Below are 19,388 nucleotides of genomic sequence, written 5' to 3' on the forward strand. Positions count from 1 at the left end.
ACTTCCTTGCGGTATTTTTACTTTCTTGCGAGCAAAACAGTCTCCTCCGCTCAACCGTTCAGCCTGGATGGCAGACTGGAAGTTCCCCTTAATATGTCAAGGAATGAAAGTTTAAGGATGTTTTAATGATGTTGAGTATAAAAGTCACCGAGGAAAAGCTACAGAAACCACCAGGCCAAAGACAACACAAGTCTTAACAAAGAAAGGGGATTCAGGTAATCCATTTCAAGAAACCCATTTCAAGCTCATACACCTCAGGTGAAAGGGGAGCCAGTTACTAGCACATAAAAATATTTTTAAAAACAAAGGAGGTTGGAGTATTTAAAATGCTTTTAAATTAATGCTTTATTATTAAAAAGAGTGCATCAAACATTTTAAAAAAAAATACATTTCGCTATTTCCATTTTATGGACAGTTTAAAAAAATAAAAATAGGCAATATTTAAAACCTTGACACACAGTAAAAGGGATAAAATCTCTTTTGCCCTATTCCTCCTTGAGTGCATACATGACATCGTCCTGGCTGAGGTTCAGCCGCACCCGCATGTGAAGGTATTTACTGCTGGCCTCCAACAGCAGCAGCCTGGAGGCACCGAGCCTGGAGCAAATGGCCATCATTTCTGACACAGTGGGCCTCTGCATCCCTTCAATCCTGCACAGAGCCATGTGCTGGTGGTACACCTGTGAAAAAAAGAAGAAAGGACACAGGTCACATTTACATCCTGCTGCAGTCGAGTACACCCAGGTGATAAAGAGGAGCTTCCTTCCCTCCACATCCACGGCAGGGGAGGGAAAACTGGCTCCAGGCTGTTCACATGAAGTGCACATGCTGCTGTTCCTTGACAGAGTCATTACCTTGCCATCACGTTGTCTTCCATCAAATTTTAGGACTAAAACTCCAAGTATTCAAATATTTACACTTTTGTCCAATAATTTTGACAGCACCTCTCTCTTTTAAGAGAAAAAGCAAGAGTACTCTGAAGCACAAACATACCTGTTGAACTGTTGCCTCCTCAACTCCTGCCCTGCGAAACTCTGCTAAAATTGCTTTCAAAAAGATTTGCTCGTGCAAAGAGGCATTCCTGAATGGAAAAACCAAACAGACAAAAATCAGCTTAAGAAGTTTAGAACTTGGGAAACATCAGGAAGGGAAATCACATTCAAATGCAGGCTGTTTTCTACCCCAGAGGGGCAGCTTATTCCAGCCTACAACTCTGGCACCGCAGGAGATGTTTTTGAAATAACCAGCGCAGTGAAGGAGACACAAAGCAAAGCGGTTCCTCTGAGAACTGTACCTGATTGCAATTATATACGGTGATGAGAACATTTCATCGATGGCCTCAGTGACGTGGGCCATCCCCACTATCTCAGGGCTTCTCTTCTGCTTGGCAAACTCACAGATCTCTGTGGCCCTCCTGCAGATGTCGAGGCAGCGCCGGGCGTCGCCCGACAGCGCCGCAACCTGGAAGGACACGGGACAGCTTTGGAGCAAAACTTCCCTCACGTTCACAAAAGAGCTCAGCGAGAATCAGCAGACAAACAAAATCCAACCCTGAGCACCCAACAGGAGAGCAATGTCACTCCGAAGCGTGTTACTACAGTCCCAGATCCTAAATGACAATCTGATTGACCAAAACCGCCGGCCTCATCTGGGCGTCACACCCCACCCTGATCTGGGCATCACAAACTCAAGGCTGAACAGTTTTCTTAACTACAGAAGTCAGAGGTTAAAGAAAAAAAAAATAAAGGTGAGAAATTCACTTTGACACCAAAAGCTTTCAGAGATACCAATTTAATTATCAATAAAGACCCTTTCCACAACTCAGGTTCATAGAAAGCTGGGGGCATAACACCAGAAACCTCCCCGGTTTTTCCATATTCATTATAATACTGATTTTAAGAGTAAACTAATAATTTTAGTAAGTCTCAAAGGAATATCTGGGATAGTGAATTTTACATTTAGGAGTGCCTGACAACACTTAGGTGTCTGAAATTTCTGAAACTAAATATTTCCTTCCACTTGTGCTTTATAATTTTAATAAACTTATGAACATCTACTAAGATATACTACTAGCCTAGTTTTCACAGTAGATGCTGGTAACAAACAGTCCTAGAACTCAGCTAGAGCCAAGAATGAGAAACCCTTTAGAAAATCTAATTGCAAGTTATATTCATGGATTTTCTGAGGAAAAATCATACTAGAAAAACATTGCAGTTATTCAGTCTACATCATTGCTATTATTCCTACAAAAAGGTGGTTCCTTCCTAACAAAACAGATTTACTTCTGACACATTTATTATTAGGGGGTTTTCATCCTACAGTGATGTTGGATGTTCTGACAATTTCAATAGATTAATTTAATATATAGTTGCTGACATACCACATTAACAATGCCCACATCTCAATCTGAGAAGCTGCTGATCCCCAATGCGTTATTTATTTTTTGTACAACTGAGTATTAAGACTTGCAAACAGAACAGGTACTATTATGACAAGGCATTAAGCATCTTGAGAAGGAAGATTAACATGGATATTTCCACTGCCACTGGCACGCTATTTTTTCAAGAAGAACCAATGACTCACATTATGCCAAACATTGGAGAAACCTGACATCTTATCACTGTGCATTATCACGACTCTCGCTGTCATGCCTCCAGCTCTTAGAATGTGCTGCTGCCTTCACAAAGTGGGTGGGAAAAACAAGGCCACTGCTTTAGCAATGTTTCCTGAGAAAGCACCCTGAATAATGTATGATCTGCTACTTGTGCCCCGCTCGTCTCCCATGCAGAAAACAACCCCAGAAGCAAGCCCAGCTGCTGTTACAAAACTCTCCCCTCTGCCCTCCTGCTCTTTACCAAGAGCAAAACGAAGAGCTTGTGTTTGCTCTGTGCTCACCTTTCTGGAAACCAGCTGAACTGCATCCTCTTCAAACGCCTTCACACCCTTCAGTCTGGACGAAATAATGTGCTGTAACTGTTTGTAGGTGTAGGGCTGGAAGGCCATTCTGGTGAGGCCCTGCAGTGAATGACACAACACAGGGAGAAGCGTTTGCAGTGCTGGAAAACTCCCAACTGCTCAAGCATGGCCTGTATGGTTAAGTTTAACTTTCTCTGGTAGGAGCAATCAGTTTTTCACATCCTTTCCCTCCAAGTGATGTGCTTTAATCGATCATACTTGTGAAATGAATGTGCAAATCCACAACACTGACTCAGTGAGGACCTCTGGCTGGATATCCCTACTGAAAGACCTGAGGAGCAAATGCAGCTGCTATTAGAATTTAAATTTCTCTTATAAAACTTCTAAACAAATCAGAGCCCCTCAGCACAAAACTATTTTGATTACAACTCTTCACACATTAATTTTTAATACTGTAGCAGCAGCTGTGACAAAATATTCATCTCTCCTTTAGCAAATCTGTGTAAGTGTACACAGTCTCACTATTGACTTCATGTTAGCAATTCTTCAGCCAAGAATTAAAAATCCTCTTATGGCTCCAGCAATAAGAACTGCTCTCAGATGAGGACAAATCTGTGTTACAGATGGTGCACTGCCTTTCATATTCTGCAGGAGGCCTTGTATTTCTTATGCAAAATTCTTCTCCCTTGTGACTGTGTGGACTCAGCTGATCTGAAGTGGGTTTAGCAATTCACACTCGGGGAAGCTATTTTGGAGTCACAGAAGGATGGAGGCACAGAGCTTTTTGCAAATCATTCCTCAGAACAGTGATGAGGAATGACCCAGGAAAACATATTAAACACAGGTGTAGAGCACACCCAACTTTGTGTGCAACAGGATCCACCAAGATCCACCAGCTGATGATGGCAAACAGAGAAGTAACGAGGTGCCTGGAATTAAAGGGGAAAGAGCCAGGGAAACCAGAAGAGAATTCTTCTGAGCTCTAGAGTAAGCAGCTTAACCATGAAGCACAGCATTTGATTATCCAGATCTTTATATATTTAAAAAGACATCAGTATTAATTCACTCTTACCCAGTGTACTTACAGAGCATAACATCTCATTAAGCAAGCAGGCTCCTAAACTTACTTTGCCAAGATTTACGTGTTCATTATCAGCCCTCTGGAGAGGGAATTATGAAAACCATTGTTCAGCCTCTGATATAACCAATCCTACCCTTGGCCTGGATTACTTTTGATTGCATCCAGTGTTTAACTTGTTCCCATTTTAGGGCACAGGAACAGAACTGCTGGGACATACCAGCCTGCTGGCGACTCTGTTCATCATGATCCTCTCTGGCAGGTCCATGGTGTTGGCAATGGCCAGGATGATTAACTTGGAGTGCTTCTGGGTGGGCCAGTCAAACAAGTTGTACATCACGTTCTGTTTGCGGGTCCACAGCAGATCAAGCTGCAGAGATACAACAACCAACATCAGACTGGAAAGGAATGGCCTCTTATTTACAACACCTGATGGGGAGGAGGGGGTTGAGAGAACTAACTCTGCCACTTCTCATGTGATCCTGAACAAGCTGCCTCTGTCGTGTTTTCTTTCTCCTTTTACTCATAGGGCTGCATTTTCTGAATTAGGGCTCTAATCTCTTTTGGAAAAGCACAGTCCTATAGGTGCTTCAACAGCATTAGCCACAGTAGAATGATTAAACAGCTGGAGTTTTTAAACACTGCTGTGACACTAATACTACATCTGACAAGATTCAAAGACCCTGCATGTGAGAACCTGAGTTAGCTTACAGCAAAAATAAAGAGTGCATTTGATTATTACTGAACATATCACATTGGAGGCATTTCGAAACTGGATATCACTTATTTCACTGTGGAGTTTTCTCACTGGAAAATCAGCAGCTTCCAGTCAAAATACATCAGAATTCTGTATTTAGAACTTGGTATTACTCATTCCGTGTCTTGGACCAAAACAAAACATAAAACCGATGTGAAATCCAAGGCAGAGAACAAAATGGCAAAAGGATCCTTAGCCTTTTTAGGAAGCTGAATTTCATTGTGTAAGAGGAACTATTTGTGTGTTTTCTCTCCTAAATCTGTTCCTTTGAGATACGACACACTCAAAACATGTCCAATTTGTCTTTTTATCCATCCTCCAAAAACTCCTTTCTTCAAGGGAAGAGCACTCAGGGTTTTTTGTCTCACCTCATCCACTATGAGCACTGTGGTTTTCCTCTTGGGCCCAGGTGTGTTGAACAGTTTTGCCAACAGTACTGCAGCATGGGTTGCTGTCACCTTCTGACCTGTCAGTAACTGGACAATGATCAAACAATGCTGCAGGTTAATCACACCAACATTTAATTCCTGTTCAGTTTTACCTTTCTCTAACAATCAACACCAAGCACCTGGAATTTTTTTTTTCCACTGGGGAGTGAAAAACAGAAAAAGTGGCTCATAAGACACTCAGGTCTACCAGGAACTGTCCAAGAAGGAGAACAGAAAGGATAACAATAACACAGCTAAAAAGAAAGGCCATTGGAATTTTCTGCAATTTGTCTTAGAATCATTAAATGATCCTGAACCCAGTCTCAGAGGACTCCAAACCCAGCATATCTCAAGGCTGTCTCTGAACACACACACCTACTGAAAACATAAGTCAGCTGACAAGAATTGCCTGACTTCAGTAATCTTGGACTCCCATTAAATTATTCATGAATCATCAGCAGGATCTAGAACTAAACTTATTCCACTCCAAGCTAAAAAAATACCTTAAATACCTTCTGCAACAATCTATGTGGCAGAACAGATGAGCTGACATCTTCTCCTGCAGGTCCAAAGACAGCCAGAATTTAAAGCATGACATGTCAAAATTACACTAAATATGTGAATTAATTATTCATCAGTTCAGAGTCAAGCCATAAAGCAAAATGGAGATTGCATTTGAAAATTGTATTTCTTTTCTAGAATCCCTTATAAACTGACCTGAGATTTCACAATTATGAAACAGGTCAGAGCATGCCAATAATGTATAATCTATACTTGTATCGTGTTTCCAGTTCAGTCAGGATGGTCTGAATCTGTCATACAAAGCAGTTGGATCCCAGAGAACCCCGATCTACAGCTCTGGAACTCTGTATCCAGGTGTAACTAGATCCTGTCTTTAACCTTCTCTCTATCATCTGTCAAGGGCTTCCTGTGCCTGTACCTTCTCTCTACATTTCCATCTGCCAGAGAGGCAACTGCAGGAGGGAACACTCCAGGATTTGTTTCAGTCATGCAAAGAAACATCAGCAAGCTGGAGGTCAAGACTGACCTGCAGCAAGAGATGAAGCAAAAGCAGCAGCAGCAGCCGCCTGGCTCTTGGCCAGGGTACTGGGATAAGGGCTGAGGAACGGGAGAAATAAGTGGTTCATGTGACCGTGGACTCCCCTGAAGGATGTTTAACTGGGCTTGGTTAGAGTTCAGGACCTGTGGGAGGCAACAGCTTTCACTTCCAAATGCCTATTCCTTATTAATTTTAAAATCTGATGCTGACTGAGATAGGAAGAAAGGATGTTAAGATGTTAAAATACATTAACACCACCATGAGATAAGGTAATTGTCAGGAAGCCTTTCACTGTGACCTGGCCTCAGTAAATCCCTCTGCAAGACACTGTCTATGCTGGTCTAAAGGAAAGGATGCAAATAGGGTAATTTAACTCCCAGCTATGAGGAGAGGGATATTAGAACACTGTATGCCACTACTTGCTCAGAAAGATGTCAAACTTAAATAAATGGAGCAGAAGTTTATAATGAAAATGGAATAGATGCTTCAGGAAATCATTTCATTTCCAGATCACTTGCTTAAAGTTATCCTAGACTGACAGAGCTCTTGAGCAGTTACTGTCTAATGCCTATTGGGTGATCCTGATCCAGGCCTCAGAAGGTTAATTCCCACCCATGTGACATAAGCACAGTCAGTAGTCCCACATGGACACAGCAGAGTGGTTTGTTATGGATATCAGAAACACACTTTTGTTGACAGACAGTCCTTCTGTAGGTGGATTGCTATTATGACAGACCAATTAACGATTAAGAGCCCACTTAGTCATTATTCTACTGCTACACTGATTTTCAGAGTTGTCATCTTAGTGGCTGTTCAAGCACAGACGTGAAGGAAAAACTACAAAACAGGAATATTTATAAAAATAAGCTGCTTTAGATTTTTCTGTTTACCTACCTCTAAGATCTGCACATAAGCTTGGTGAGGGTCTGTGAGCTTCATGCCATTGATCTCCACCAGCTGGAAGGACGGCAGCTCGTCCTTTTCTGCAGCTTGCTGGAGGCAGCGGATCACCTCGTGCACAGTGGCAGTTTTCCCTGTTCCAGGCACTCCAGAGATGTACATGCACCTACAGCAGGAGAACAGCAGCCTGAGCAAAATGGGAACACTCCTGCACTGAATGAGCTGCAATTCCTGGCCTCTGACACAAGTCTTGAGTACTCCTCTGTCACTGCAGGCAATTCCCTATGTTTCAGCAAACTGGAACATATAACACACTGGAGGATCATGAGGGTTTTTATTATTCCTGAAGCAATTAGAGACTTAAAATACTTTATAAATGTAATTTACCTCTTTTTAAAAAAATAAATGGTTCCCCAGACATCTAAAGTTGACTAGTTATATTTTTTTTTAATTTTTAATTTGAATCTGTGCAATAAAGAAGCCCACATTGTTTCTCTTTCTTCTTAAGGAAGAAAAATACCAGGAAAATTCAATTAGGAACTTTAAACAATGATAACTTTTTAAGTAAAAGTAGTGTGTGTTGTCTGATTGCTTTTATGTCATAGGTAGGTTGGTTACAGTCTCCCAAACTCACCCTCCTGTACCATCAATGAGTTTGCTTTCCACAAAGTTGTAGATATCCTGGAATTCTTCCTCCCGGCAAGGCAGAGACTCTGGGACAGCAGAAACATGCAACCTTTTCATTCAAAAAGAACAAGAAAATTAAAATGACAGTTCTACCTGAAGGGCCCACTGATAAAACAAACAGCCAGATGTGGAGTTTTCCAAATCTCTTTTACATAACTCAAGTCTGAACATCAATGTCAGGTATCTCAAAAGAAACAGCCTGGTTTCTCCATGTGTTTTTAATTTATGCAGCAATAAGGATCTAGCTGTTTTAATTCACAAACTATTTGTAAGTCAGTGCAGAGGAAGGATAAAACAGGAGAGACTGCTTATAGAAAACTGAGTTTAAAACCCAGTTTGAAAGATGTGGTCAATCCCTAATGCCTTTTTTCCCCCACTGTGAAGATCTACAGTGATACCTGTAAAGCTTTTTGGGACACAAAGAAGAGACAAACAGTGTACCTTTACAATCTAAAGCTGATAAGACAGGTTAGAATCACTTGAGATTGTAAAAGTAGCACTGTAAATATGACTAGTATTTGTAAATCTAATACTGTGTTGTAAATTAATAGGGGCTCTTCTCACATCAGGCGTTTTTACCAATTTTATTCAATAAGGTAAAGATGACATTCCCAACTTCAGCATAGCTACTGCTGTGCATACCTACACAAACAAAGATGATTTCCTCCCTGAGCACAAGTTACCTTAATCTGGCTTCTTCCAGTACGCTGGTTGGTTTCTGGGCTGCATTGCTGCGCCTGGGAATTTCGGGAGTGGCATTCCGGGGAGTCTTGGGTGTTCCTGGTAAAGGCTGCAAAGGATAATCAAATCTCAAACAGATTCCCTACATGCAGCAACTTCTGTGGGAGACTAATGATTCGTCAGAGTTTCCCAAGCACAAACTACCCAGGGATGCCAGAGCACGAGATGGACAGAGAAACAGCCAGGGGGTGCTGACAAAGCATTTACACCTTTTAACTGCCTGAAGAATTTTCAAGTTGTTAATGCTTTTCTGAAGTGCTGTGTTGAAAGTGATCTGGTTCTCAAGAGAGGGCAGGCAAGCAGAAACTGATCTATCTGAAGTTCACTGTTCAAACAAAAGCCATACAGTATCTTAATTATTCTTCTTTGCTGTGCTTGCAGCCTAGTTACAGTAGGTTTTCTGTGTTAAACATTTTATTGTCATTAGACACAGAGTAAAAACGAGCCTGGCTAAGGTGCTGAATACAGCCTTAATGAGCCAGGCCTAAGATTCCTGCAGCCTGGGATCCCATCTCCATCAGTAGCCAGCACACTACAAAAAGCTGCTGATCACTCTCTTCGGTGAGGCCATGATGCTGTAGAGCATTCAAGCCAATATTTTCCCTGTTTAGCCCAGTTTTTTAATCAACATTGTCACAACATGAGAGTGGTTTATACACTTGCATAACCTACTCATATCAAAGATTAAATTAATCCAGATAATGCTTCATTAAAAGCTAAGGGGTTCAAATACTTAACTCTGGTACACAGGCATCAAGCATTCAAATAACTGGCTCAGAAATAATAAAAATGGCTCTTCCAGATGGAACCTTACAGTTTTCTTTGGGGTCTTTGCAGGAGTGTGAACTGAAGACTTGCTAGAAGATGTTGGGGTGCTGAATGTTCTGCTTGATTTAGTTTTCTTTTCTGGTGTACAGGGCACATCATCCTCCTCCTCCTCTTCCTCACTACTTGAAGAGTAAGAACTGTCAGAGCTGGACAGATCACCTTGCTCGTTCAACACGCTGTAAGAAACAGAAATTAAAAAAATACATACAAATCTAAACACTACGAAGCCTCATTTGTACATTCTCAGCTTTTTCTGCAGTTCTCATCATCAGCAAACCAACGTGTATTCCACTTGAGCTGCTAATTTTCCATGGCTGTTTAACAGTTTGGAGGTTTAGAGGAAGTCAGTTTTCTGAAGAACACCGTGAGTCAGCTTTATGTTCCTGAAGATAAGACAGCTTTTACTCACCCTGCAATTAAGCTGCACTCCTAGAACCATTTGCATATCAGTGTCATGCCAGACAAACTCTGGAGCCTTCAAGCCATCAACAGCCATCTGAACAAGGTATCCCAGGTGCAAACTTACCTGATGTGCTGTGCAATGAGAGCGCTCGTTCTCTGGGCACATGTTCTGCGAGAGCGAGGGGTCAGCACAGGGCTCTGAGTGCCCCCTTTCTGATATCCAACTAAACTGGAAGGAAAAGAACACAAAGCTGTTTGTGTTTCTTCGTGTTGCACTTGTAAAGACACACAGAAGGCCTCTCAAACTCCAGGCTCGATTGTTATGGCCAATCCAGCATGAATTCTTATTTGTCATTAACAGATTGGCTATGGCATGGACACTGGAAGCACAGATTCCCCCCTCTTGCACTGCCTCTTCAATATATCTTTGCCAAGATAAAAACCAAACCACCTAAAAAATATTTGCTATACTTTGCAAATATAGCACTGCCAGACTGAAGGGACAGGGGCTCAAAACAGTTGTGGTTTTATTTGGTTTAGAGGTTGGATTTTGCCTATTCTTTTCTAACAGAAAGAGAAGACAAAAACTATTTCCTTTGGGCCTCTCTTTGATCTGCCCTTATGAATATATTTTTCTCCTTGTGTTTTGATATTCCTTGGTTGTCTTGGGTGCTTCTCCTCCCTACCACTGAAATATTTGTTAGTACAAAACTTTCCTACTAGTTCGAAGAACACGATGAGATGAATTCCAGATGCTTTAATTATTTGTTAACAGTTCTTGGAGATTTTTTTAGATCTATAAATACAGCTGAAATGCCATTACCTCATCAATGAAAGGTAAACATTTTTATGTTCTATAATAAGTGACCAAAAAAAAAAAAAGTGCAAATTCCACTGTCACATCAGCATCTTTACTCTTGGAAAGGAGGAAAATGACTTATGTCCAGAAGTCTTTCATCAATGTATTTGAAGAGAACGACACGCAAATGGCAATCCCATAGACAAATAACGACACTTACCATATGGGGTCATCTTCCACGGGAAGGTTCTTGGCTTTCTCACTCAAGTCTTTGGCCTTGGTGTAGGGGGACAATCGAATTGTGTCACTGAACCTCTGACAGGGCTCTGCAGTGTCAGATCCAGCCCTGGATTTGTCACTGCTGCAAGGGACCTTTGGTGGTGGGCCTAAAACGTCACTGGTGAATGACACTTTTCTTTTAGTAGCTGCTGATTCTAATGGTGCTACGGCATCACCGTCATCATCCAGAAGGCCCAGAACTTCACTGCCCAGGAGCCTGCCTTTGGATCTTGTGGGACCTAGAAAGCAAGGGCAAAATGAACCTTTGTCAGGCTTCAGTAAGGCTGCTTTGGTTAACTTTCAGAAGGCACGGTACAACTGGCTGTTATTTGAAGGAGATGGGCATTTCACTCCAGGAACAAGGAACTGGATCAGGAGAAGGCATGGACTTCCTATAAAAAAATGACTAAATAGAAGACAGACACATTTGCTGTTTTGTAACCCACCTCCATCACTTACAACTTCACTGAGGTTGCAGGTTGAAAACACTGCATGTTACATAGGATCAAATGCGCTCATCAATCAGGTGAGTGGAAACATTTTAGCACATCATTAGGCAGAAGATTAAAGAGAGGGGGATGTTCTGAGGCCAAGCTGGGCACTTCACTGAACAAGCACTTTAATTTAGAATTGTCAGTTACAAAAGTTGCTCGAAATAACAGACAAGACAGACAACCGATGTGCCCAAAAGGCTTGGGCTGGTCCCAAAGGCAGCTAAAAAATACTGATGCTGAATGTTAGCACTGTTTGAGCTACCCAAAATGGAGAGGCACAGGACATGCTACATTCAGAACTCCCTAAAGGACGGACTATTGCCATGTACGTACTGCTTAACTCCAACTTCTTCCGTGCTGTTGGGGTTTTGATGTCATGGGCCGCTCTCTGTGATTGCCTCTCCTTAGAGAGGGAGGACTTGGAAGCAGAATGTTTTGATTGGATTCTCAGCTCGGCACTTTTGGGTTTTGTGGCGCTCCGAACAACACTCTCTCTCTCTTTTTTCAGGGGTGTGAGGGTGTCTGAAGGAATAAACGGTTCTGACGAGTCCAGGGTGCAGTCTTTTTTCTTCTTGGCTTTCAGCTTAGAGAATGTGTCTGGGGACAAAGCCTTAAAGCATTTCCCATCCCAAGACTGTTTTACATAGAAAGTTTGTTCCTTGTTTATTGTAATAGGTAGTTCCTCCCCTGGATGTAGTGGTATTACCTGCAAACACAGAAAATACCAAAGCACACACACATTAACACTTACATTAGCATTCAGCTATTTTCTGTTCATAGATCTTATTATTGTAACTCATGCAATCCTTCACTTCAACCTACATTCACACCAGCATAAGTTTATTGCACTAGAGGACTGTTCCTGTTTCTCTCATCCCTCTCTGTGCAGAGGGGTTGCAGTACATACCATGATGCTTTTAATGATGGTCTGGGCATCTATATCAGTGTCATAGCCAAGAACTTGGTCGAAAAACACCTCCTGGGGAGAAACCTCTCTTTTGAGCAGCTTCCTTTTGTTCTGAGGTATCTCTCCAATATGGCAGAACCACTGCACAACTGCCCGTTTGTGCTGAGCACCTGGAACAACGAGAAGAGGTCAGTGAATGTGAAGAATTTTATTGTAAATAGTTAGGGCCAGACTGTGTTGACTTAAACCAAAATGCCATCAAGGATAGAAATCCTTCCAGGTGAGAAAGCATCTGGTAAGAGATTGCAATTCCCATTTTCTAAGCTAAATCAATGGTTGAGTTGAGACTTTTAAGGACTAAGATAACACCTACATAGGGTCTCAACCACAAAATACCAGGAGACCAGATCCAGCCCACCAGTTCACTACCACAGATGAAGCGGTTCCTCATTTGCATTCATGTGATCTCCTCAAACCCCACTAACTAAAAGCAGTGGCATAAAAGGAGAACTGAGACATTTCAGAACGTTATTTGTAGTGCCACTGTACTTTCAGAGGCCAGACACGTTTTTTTCACTGCCTAACCAACCAGTGCCTTGTCAACGATACATAACAAAAGAAAAAGCTTGTTTTCAGGCAAGTTCCAGGTGTTTTGTTCCAGAACGAAAAGAATCTTCACTTATGTTGCAATAAATGTCCGTTAGTAAATAAATAAGCTGGGGTGATTTGTGTTTATGTTTTAAAAAAGGTAAAAGAAAATTAGAAAACCTCAAAGCATTATTATGATAGCACAAAAAGAACAAAAGCTGTTCAAGGAAATCAGACATAGCCAATGAGGAGCTCCCAAATTCAGACTCAGACATAGCCTTTGTATCACTCCCCTCCCATGATGTATCTTTTCATATCTAGGAATAAAAAAGGAGTTCTAGAAGGGACAGAAGTAACAAACCCCATTTGCTCAGCCCTGTATTTTTTTGTTAAATTGCCTGATCTCTAAGATCTATCTTTCAGGGCTGCAATGCTCTTGCTCCATTTGGATTCTCCAATCTCTAAATAAAGCACGAACTCACACTGTCTTCCTCAAGGAGCATTTCTTTTTAAATTAAACAACTAAGCAAAAAGACTGTAAAAATATAATGTCTGTATCAAATTTTGCTGAAACTAGCCATCAGTACCAAATATTTGGGGAGCATGTGAATACAGATGCAACAACTACCAAAGTTTAATTTTCTTAATAAATTAGGCCAGTGATACAGTGTTAATGCTAACTACATCCCCACGAAAAGGTAACTTTAAAACATTTTTTTCTCAGATAGAAGGTAAATTGTTATTTCTCTTACCATCTTCATACAAATCCAGGAGCTGTGCTACATAAGGCCGATCTGCATTCACCCCTTCTACTAGAACAAAGTCCCCAAGTTGTATACAGGTTTCTGTTCTGCTGCTTTCTGAGGTGATAATGATCCCCCTAGAGAGGGATAGACAGGTAGATTAACAGAAGTGCATACTCTTCCCAATTCACATATCATTAAACTTGATGGCTCGTCAGCTTTACAGCCAGTTACACCCCTTTTTGAAACGCTTACAGTTTAGTTCCCTGATTAGCTTTCAGATATATTTCAACTAGACAGTTGACACTTATTCACAGATATAATTAAATGCTTTTCGTTCCACGTTATACAATTTATAATCCAAGCGCTTTGTAACAACGTTTTGGTTATATTTGTGCAGTGTCACAACAAAATGCTCAAAATCTTACTCATATTCTCAGTGCCTGCCACTTTAACCTAAACGATGTCAGAAAGGTAAGGAAACATTCCTTGATTGAGTTTCCCCGAGCAAGACAGAAATAAATGTTATTTACTTGTACTGGGAAGTCCTCAGCTTTCTGTCTGAGCTCATGGGTTTTCCATACCAGGAGTAGACAAGTTTGCTTTGCTGCCGGGTGTTCATGATTCCCAACGAAAGCTGAAAGAAATAAGCAAACACATTAAAAAATATATTATTTAAAAACAAAAGAAGGCAAGATGGAAAAATACATAGAAACGCCACAAACTCTTTTGGTGTGTACGAAGAACGTGGGGGTTCGCTCAGAGAAGAACACCTTCCCTAAAGCCTCCAGACACCCTTCCCCGAGGGAGGAGGAAAAAAGGAAGATATTTAGTAGTGAATTTTTATTCAATTCCTATTCAATTCCCCCGCCGCTATGGCGGGGCGGGCTGCGCCCTCCGGAGACTGAACATTGGCTTGTTTTCCACACCTCACTGCGATCGGGTTGGGTTGGTTTGTTTAATTCCTTTTTTTCTAAGTAAGTATTTTCCTTGGAAACTCAGGGCAAGGCCCTGGGTGCCGATCACCTCCCGCCCGCCCCAGGCTGCCGCTTCTGAGAGGGGCAGCGCTGCCTCAGGGAGGGACCGTGCCCCGCTGCGGGCGGCGCATGGCGGCACAGGGACGGTGTCCGCCCGCCCGGACACACACGGGCCCCGCCGCAGAGCCGCTAACCCGCCAGACCCCCTCACAGAGCCCCAAACCCGCCAGACCCCCTCACAGAGCCCCAAACCCGCCAGACCCCCTCACGGAGCCCCAAACCCGCCAGACCCCCTCACAGAGCCCCAAACCCGCCAGACACCCTCAGAGATCCCCAAACCCGCCAGACCCCCTCACAGAGCCCCAAACCAGCCAGACCCCCTCACAGAGCCCCAAACCCGCCAGACACTCCTCAGAGATCCCCAAACCCGCCAGACACTCCTCACAGAACGGGTAAGACTGGAAGGGACAACAGTCACTCATCCGGTCCCACCTCCCCGTTCCAGCAGGGTCATCCCAGAGCACGTTACACAGGACCGCGTTCAGATCTGTTCTGGGATACCTCCAGCGAGGAACACTCCCCACGCTCCCCGAGCAGCCCGTCTCGGTGCGCGGTGACTCGCGCGGGACACACGTCCCCTCTCTGTCCCCTCACAGTCCCGACTCACCGCGACCCCTCCGCGACTCCCGCGAGCGCCACGATAGAACTTCGCGCCAAAGGCGCGAGGAGCTCCGCCCCCCGGCCGCGCGCGCGCGCACACGGGAGGGGCGGGGCGGCCGCCATGTTTGTGGCGGGCAGCCCGCAGGCAAGATGGCGGGTGATGGCCGCGCCCCGGAGGCGGAAGAGGCCTGAGCCCTTCACGGGAGGGGGGTTCGGAGTGCGCGGCTGAGCTCGGGGCGGGCAGCGGGGCCGGGGCCGGGACCGGGGCTGTGCGGCCGCGGACATGGCCAACCGCACGGTGAAGGACGCGCACAGCATCCACGGCACCAACCCGCAGTACCTGGTGGAGAAGATCATCCGCACGCGCATCTACGAGTCCAAGTACTGGAAGGAGGAGTGTTTCGGCCTCACGGGTATGGCGGGCGGGCCGGGGCGCGCCGGGGGGCCCGGCGGGAGCTGCTGCTGACGGCCTGTCCCGTCCCTGTCGCAGCCGAGCTGGTGGTGGACAAGGCCATGGAGCTGAAGTACGTGGGGGGGGTCTATGGAGGGAACATCAAGCCCACGCCCTTCTTGTGCCTGACGCTGAAGATGCTGCAGATCCAGCCCGAGAAGGACATCATCGTGGAGTTCATAAAAAACGAGGACTTCAAGTAAGTTGTAGCACGATTTTTTCCATTATTTTGTGGTGGTGTAATGAGTATCTGTCCAAAACAGCCGGGGATACCTCAGTGCAGGGTTTAGCTCTCACTGGGCCCTGATAAACTTACTCAAACCCAAGTGTTTTCTCTTGCTTTTGAAACTGCTCTCCTTGTCATTTGTGTTTAGAGTGGCTTGCACTCGTGGTATGTGCTTTTCGTGGTAATAAACCTCTGCCTGAACTATTTGGAACAAGGTACGCAGGGAGCCATGTTGATCTAATTTTTCTCTGGCTTTAGCAGTGATGGCACACCTATACAGACATTACGTGTGTGTGTGTATATATACACACACTTGACTATATTTATTATTCATAAACTTGAACATGTGAAGGAGGAAATCTAAATGGCTGTGTATTCTATTTAGTGTACTGATTCTCCTCAGAAACTTTAAGGAAAGTTTTGTCCCAGCTGCTACCTGTGCAAAAAGCCCAGGTCCATGAGGAGGTTTCCTTTCCAGGTATGTCCGAATGCTTGGAGCGCTGTACATGAGGCTGACAGGCACTGCCATCGACTGCTACAAGTACCTGGAACCTCTGTACAACGACTACAGAAAAATAAAGAGCCAGAACAGAAATGGGGGTAAGAACTCCTGCTTAGCTGTGGTTTCTTAGTAACTCTTTTGTTCAACTTATCATGCTAGAGTAAATGTTCTGTTTAGCAATATAAACTTAAACAACTGTGGCATAATCAGCCCACTGGAGTGTTTCATCTTTACTCTAGCCACTAATCTTGTCTCTTAAATGCTGTTTCTCACCCGCAGAATTTGAGCTGATGCACGTGGATGAGTTCATTGACGAGCTGCTCCATGAGGAACGTGTGTGCGATATCATTCTGCCTCGCTTGCAGGTTGGGGAGAGTAGATGGTTATGGAATTCTTAACTGCATCAGGTTCAGGAGCTGTATCAGCTGCTGGCTTGTATAAGCTGTGGATGCCTCCTCAGGTGTTTGTTCTTACTTGGATTATGTTTGGTAAAGTCTGCCATTTCTCCTAGAAACGGTATGTTCTGGAAGAAGCTGAGCAGCTCGAGCCTCGTGTTAGTGCTCTGGAAGAAGACATGGATGACGTAGAATCTAGTGAGGAGGAAGAAGAGGAAGATGAAAAGGTCAGTGAACTATTTTGAAAAGGGATAGTTAAAGCTGAACCACTTTAGAACACTTTATGGTCTACGATAAATATTTGAGGGGAGGCACCAGGAGGCTGCTGGCAACTCTTACCTCCCCCCTTAAAATATTTCCATATAAGCAGCTTGTGAGGATTTGTTAGATCCTGAAGCAGTTCTTGAGTGCTCTGTGTTTGTTCAGCTTTTCTGTCTCCTGAAGTTCACAAATCTGGTTCTGTTCTGTGTTAAACATATTTCAGGTAAATTGTTTTACATATATGTGTAATGGAAAGAGCTGAAGGTGATGATGAAAATGATGACCATCGCAGTCACTGCTGCTGTAGTTCTTCAGAATCAGCAGCATGAGAAGTGGCTGTTTTAATTTCCAGTGGGCAGGTTTAGGCAGAACCACTCACATGAGATACCTGAGGATGGGGAAGCTCGACCGCATGACTTTTGTAATTTACATTAATTATTCAGAAATATTTACTGATAGCTAAAAACCGTGATGAAACAAAGCTTAGAGAACCTGCCCCCTCCTTGTTTACAGCTGGAGCGAATACCATCTCCCGACCACCGGCGCCGGGGATACAGAGACCTGGACAAACCCCGCCGCTCTCCCGTGGTGCGGTACAGGCGCAGCCGGAGCAGGTCTCCAAGGAGGTGACGTGACCCTTCCTGAGCAGTGTTTTTACCTGTTCTACTGCAGGTGGCTGGAGCACAGAGGTGAAGGTGGCAGTTCAGCCAGAACCTCTCACACGTGCCAGTTCCTTTAGCCACTCCCTAAAGTAAGGAGTTGCAGTGCACAGCCACACTCAACCCCTCTGCCCGTTTCTCCAGTCCTTCGGTAACTCCTGAACTTGCTGGCCAACTTTAGCTGAATTTAACAATGCAGTGAGGATGTTAAGGAGAAACAAGTGCTTTGTTTTCATGTATGCCAGAGGCTGCAGAGAAAATCCTGGTAATTCCTCTTACTGACAATAAGCCAGGAAAAACCCAGCACTAACCTCCCTTGCTCACTGCAGGGGCCAGTCCAGAAGCAGGTCCTTGTGCAGCAGGCCGAGCACACACTAACAGGGGTAGGGGAAGCCCTGGTGCTGTTGCTGGAGGATGTGGGAAATGAAACAGCTGGTTCTGCTCATGATTTTTTGTAATTTTTGCTTTTCTCCCCCATTGCAGGCGAAGTCGCTCTCCAAAGAGAAGAAGGTAGAGTTTTATTCTGTTATTTAGTCTTAGAACATGTGCATTTTCAGTCCAGCTCTCTCACAAGCGTCTCTCTCTCAGCCCATCACCGCGCCGGGAGAGGCACCGCAGCAAAAGCCCGAGACGGCACCGCAGCAGGTCCAGGGAAAGGCGCCACAGATCCAGATCGAAATCTCCAGGTATTTCTGTCACCTGCAGATTAACTCTGGCAAGTCTTTATCAGCAGAACATCCACTGCAAGAAAGATCTGTGTCACCAGCATCAGTGTTTAATCTGGCTGACAGAAGTGCTGATTACATGAAAACATAGCTGGAGAAGTCCTTTAGTGCAAGTAAAATTGCCTTGAGCAAGTTTTCAGATAACTGCCACGAGGTTAATTTAAGTGCCTAATTAAGGCTAGGGTTGTTCTGCCAGTATCTAGCACACTTGGGCACTAGGAGCAGATTGCAATGGCAAACAAAGAAGAATTCTGGGGTCTGGGGAAATAACTGTACCTTTTTACCTCACAGGGCATCACCGAAGTCACAGACACAGAAGTCATTCCAAATCACCTGAAAGGTAAAGGTTTGACCTATTTCTAAGGGTATCTGTATTGCTGTAGCAGCTCTTGTCATTTAATCTTGGAGATTGAAGGTGGCTTTATATAGTGTTGGAGATCTACTATTTCACTGAGTGCTTTTCTCAGTGTTTTAAGTCACACCATCCATATCTGACTGCAGAAAGCACCCTTTACTGCTAAGACTCACCTTGGTCTATGAATTACTGGTACTGTGTCAGAGAGCTTTTCTTCTGTTTCAGATCTAAGAAAAGTCACAAAAAGAGTCGTCGAGGGAATGAATGACAAACTAAACCCAGCACACAGTTTAAGGACCTTGACCTGCAGTCTAATGCTGTCCCATCTGCTTTATGGGACAGCTGGATCTGTACTGGCTGCTTTAGCAGCCCATGTCTTCAATCATTCTCCTCTTGTGCGAGTCTCATTGGGTGTTGGGATTTTTTTATTAAAAAAAGTTAAGGATACTTATTATGTAGTGAGTTAGTCATCCTTGGGATAGAATTTGAGGATTGTTTTTTAAATTGTTTTCCTCAAGGCCCATAAAAGCTACTGAAGAGCAATAAAAAAGGTTTGTCTTTCAAGGCTCC

General features: G+C 43.8%; 2 protein-coding genes across 2 annotated transcripts; one reads left to right on the forward strand and one right to left on the reverse strand.

Annotated features, from left to right (window-relative positions):
* Window positions 1–398: 398 nt before the first annotated feature.
* ORC1 (origin recognition complex subunit 1) lies at window positions 399–14,237 on the reverse strand. Its single transcript, XM_050306901.1, has 16 exons — window positions 14,141–14,237; window positions 13,617–13,744; window positions 12,277–12,446; window positions 11,703–12,075; window positions 10,817–11,114; window positions 9,922–10,026; window positions 9,382–9,571; window positions 8,510–8,616; window positions 7,774–7,875; window positions 7,134–7,305; window positions 5,120–5,227; window positions 4,215–4,364; window positions 2,896–3,015; window positions 1,295–1,461; window positions 994–1,081; window positions 399–680 (listed from the first exon to the last, which is right to left on the reverse strand). The coding sequence occupies exons 1-16, from the start codon at window positions 14,227–14,229 to the stop codon at window positions 486–488; spliced, it is 2,562 nt and encodes an 853-aa protein (XP_050162858.1). The 5' UTR covers window positions 14,230–14,237; the 3' UTR covers window positions 399–485.
* A 1,228-nt stretch (window positions 14,238–15,465) lies between these two features.
* PRPF38A (pre-mRNA processing factor 38A) lies at window positions 15,466–19,382 on the forward strand. The gene is made up of 10 exons (XM_050306505.1): window positions 15,466–15,657; window positions 15,735–15,894; window positions 16,400–16,521; window positions 16,703–16,788; window positions 16,935–17,045; window positions 17,593–17,705; window positions 18,222–18,248; window positions 18,327–18,424; window positions 18,755–18,803; window positions 19,044–19,382. The coding sequence occupies exons 1-10, from the start codon at window positions 15,528–15,530 to the stop codon at window positions 19,084–19,086; spliced, it is 939 nt and encodes a 312-aa protein (XP_050162462.1). The 5' UTR covers window positions 15,466–15,527; the 3' UTR covers window positions 19,087–19,382.
* Window positions 19,383–19,388: the final 6 nt, after the last annotated feature.

This window comes from Myiozetetes cayanensis, unplaced genomic scaffold (genome assembly GCF_022539395.1).
Source record: "Myiozetetes cayanensis isolate MyiCay16 unplaced genomic scaffold, myiCay2020 scf12, whole genome shotgun sequence".
NCBI classification, from domain to species: Eukaryota; Metazoa; Chordata; class Aves; order Passeriformes; family Tyrannidae; genus Myiozetetes; species Myiozetetes cayanensis.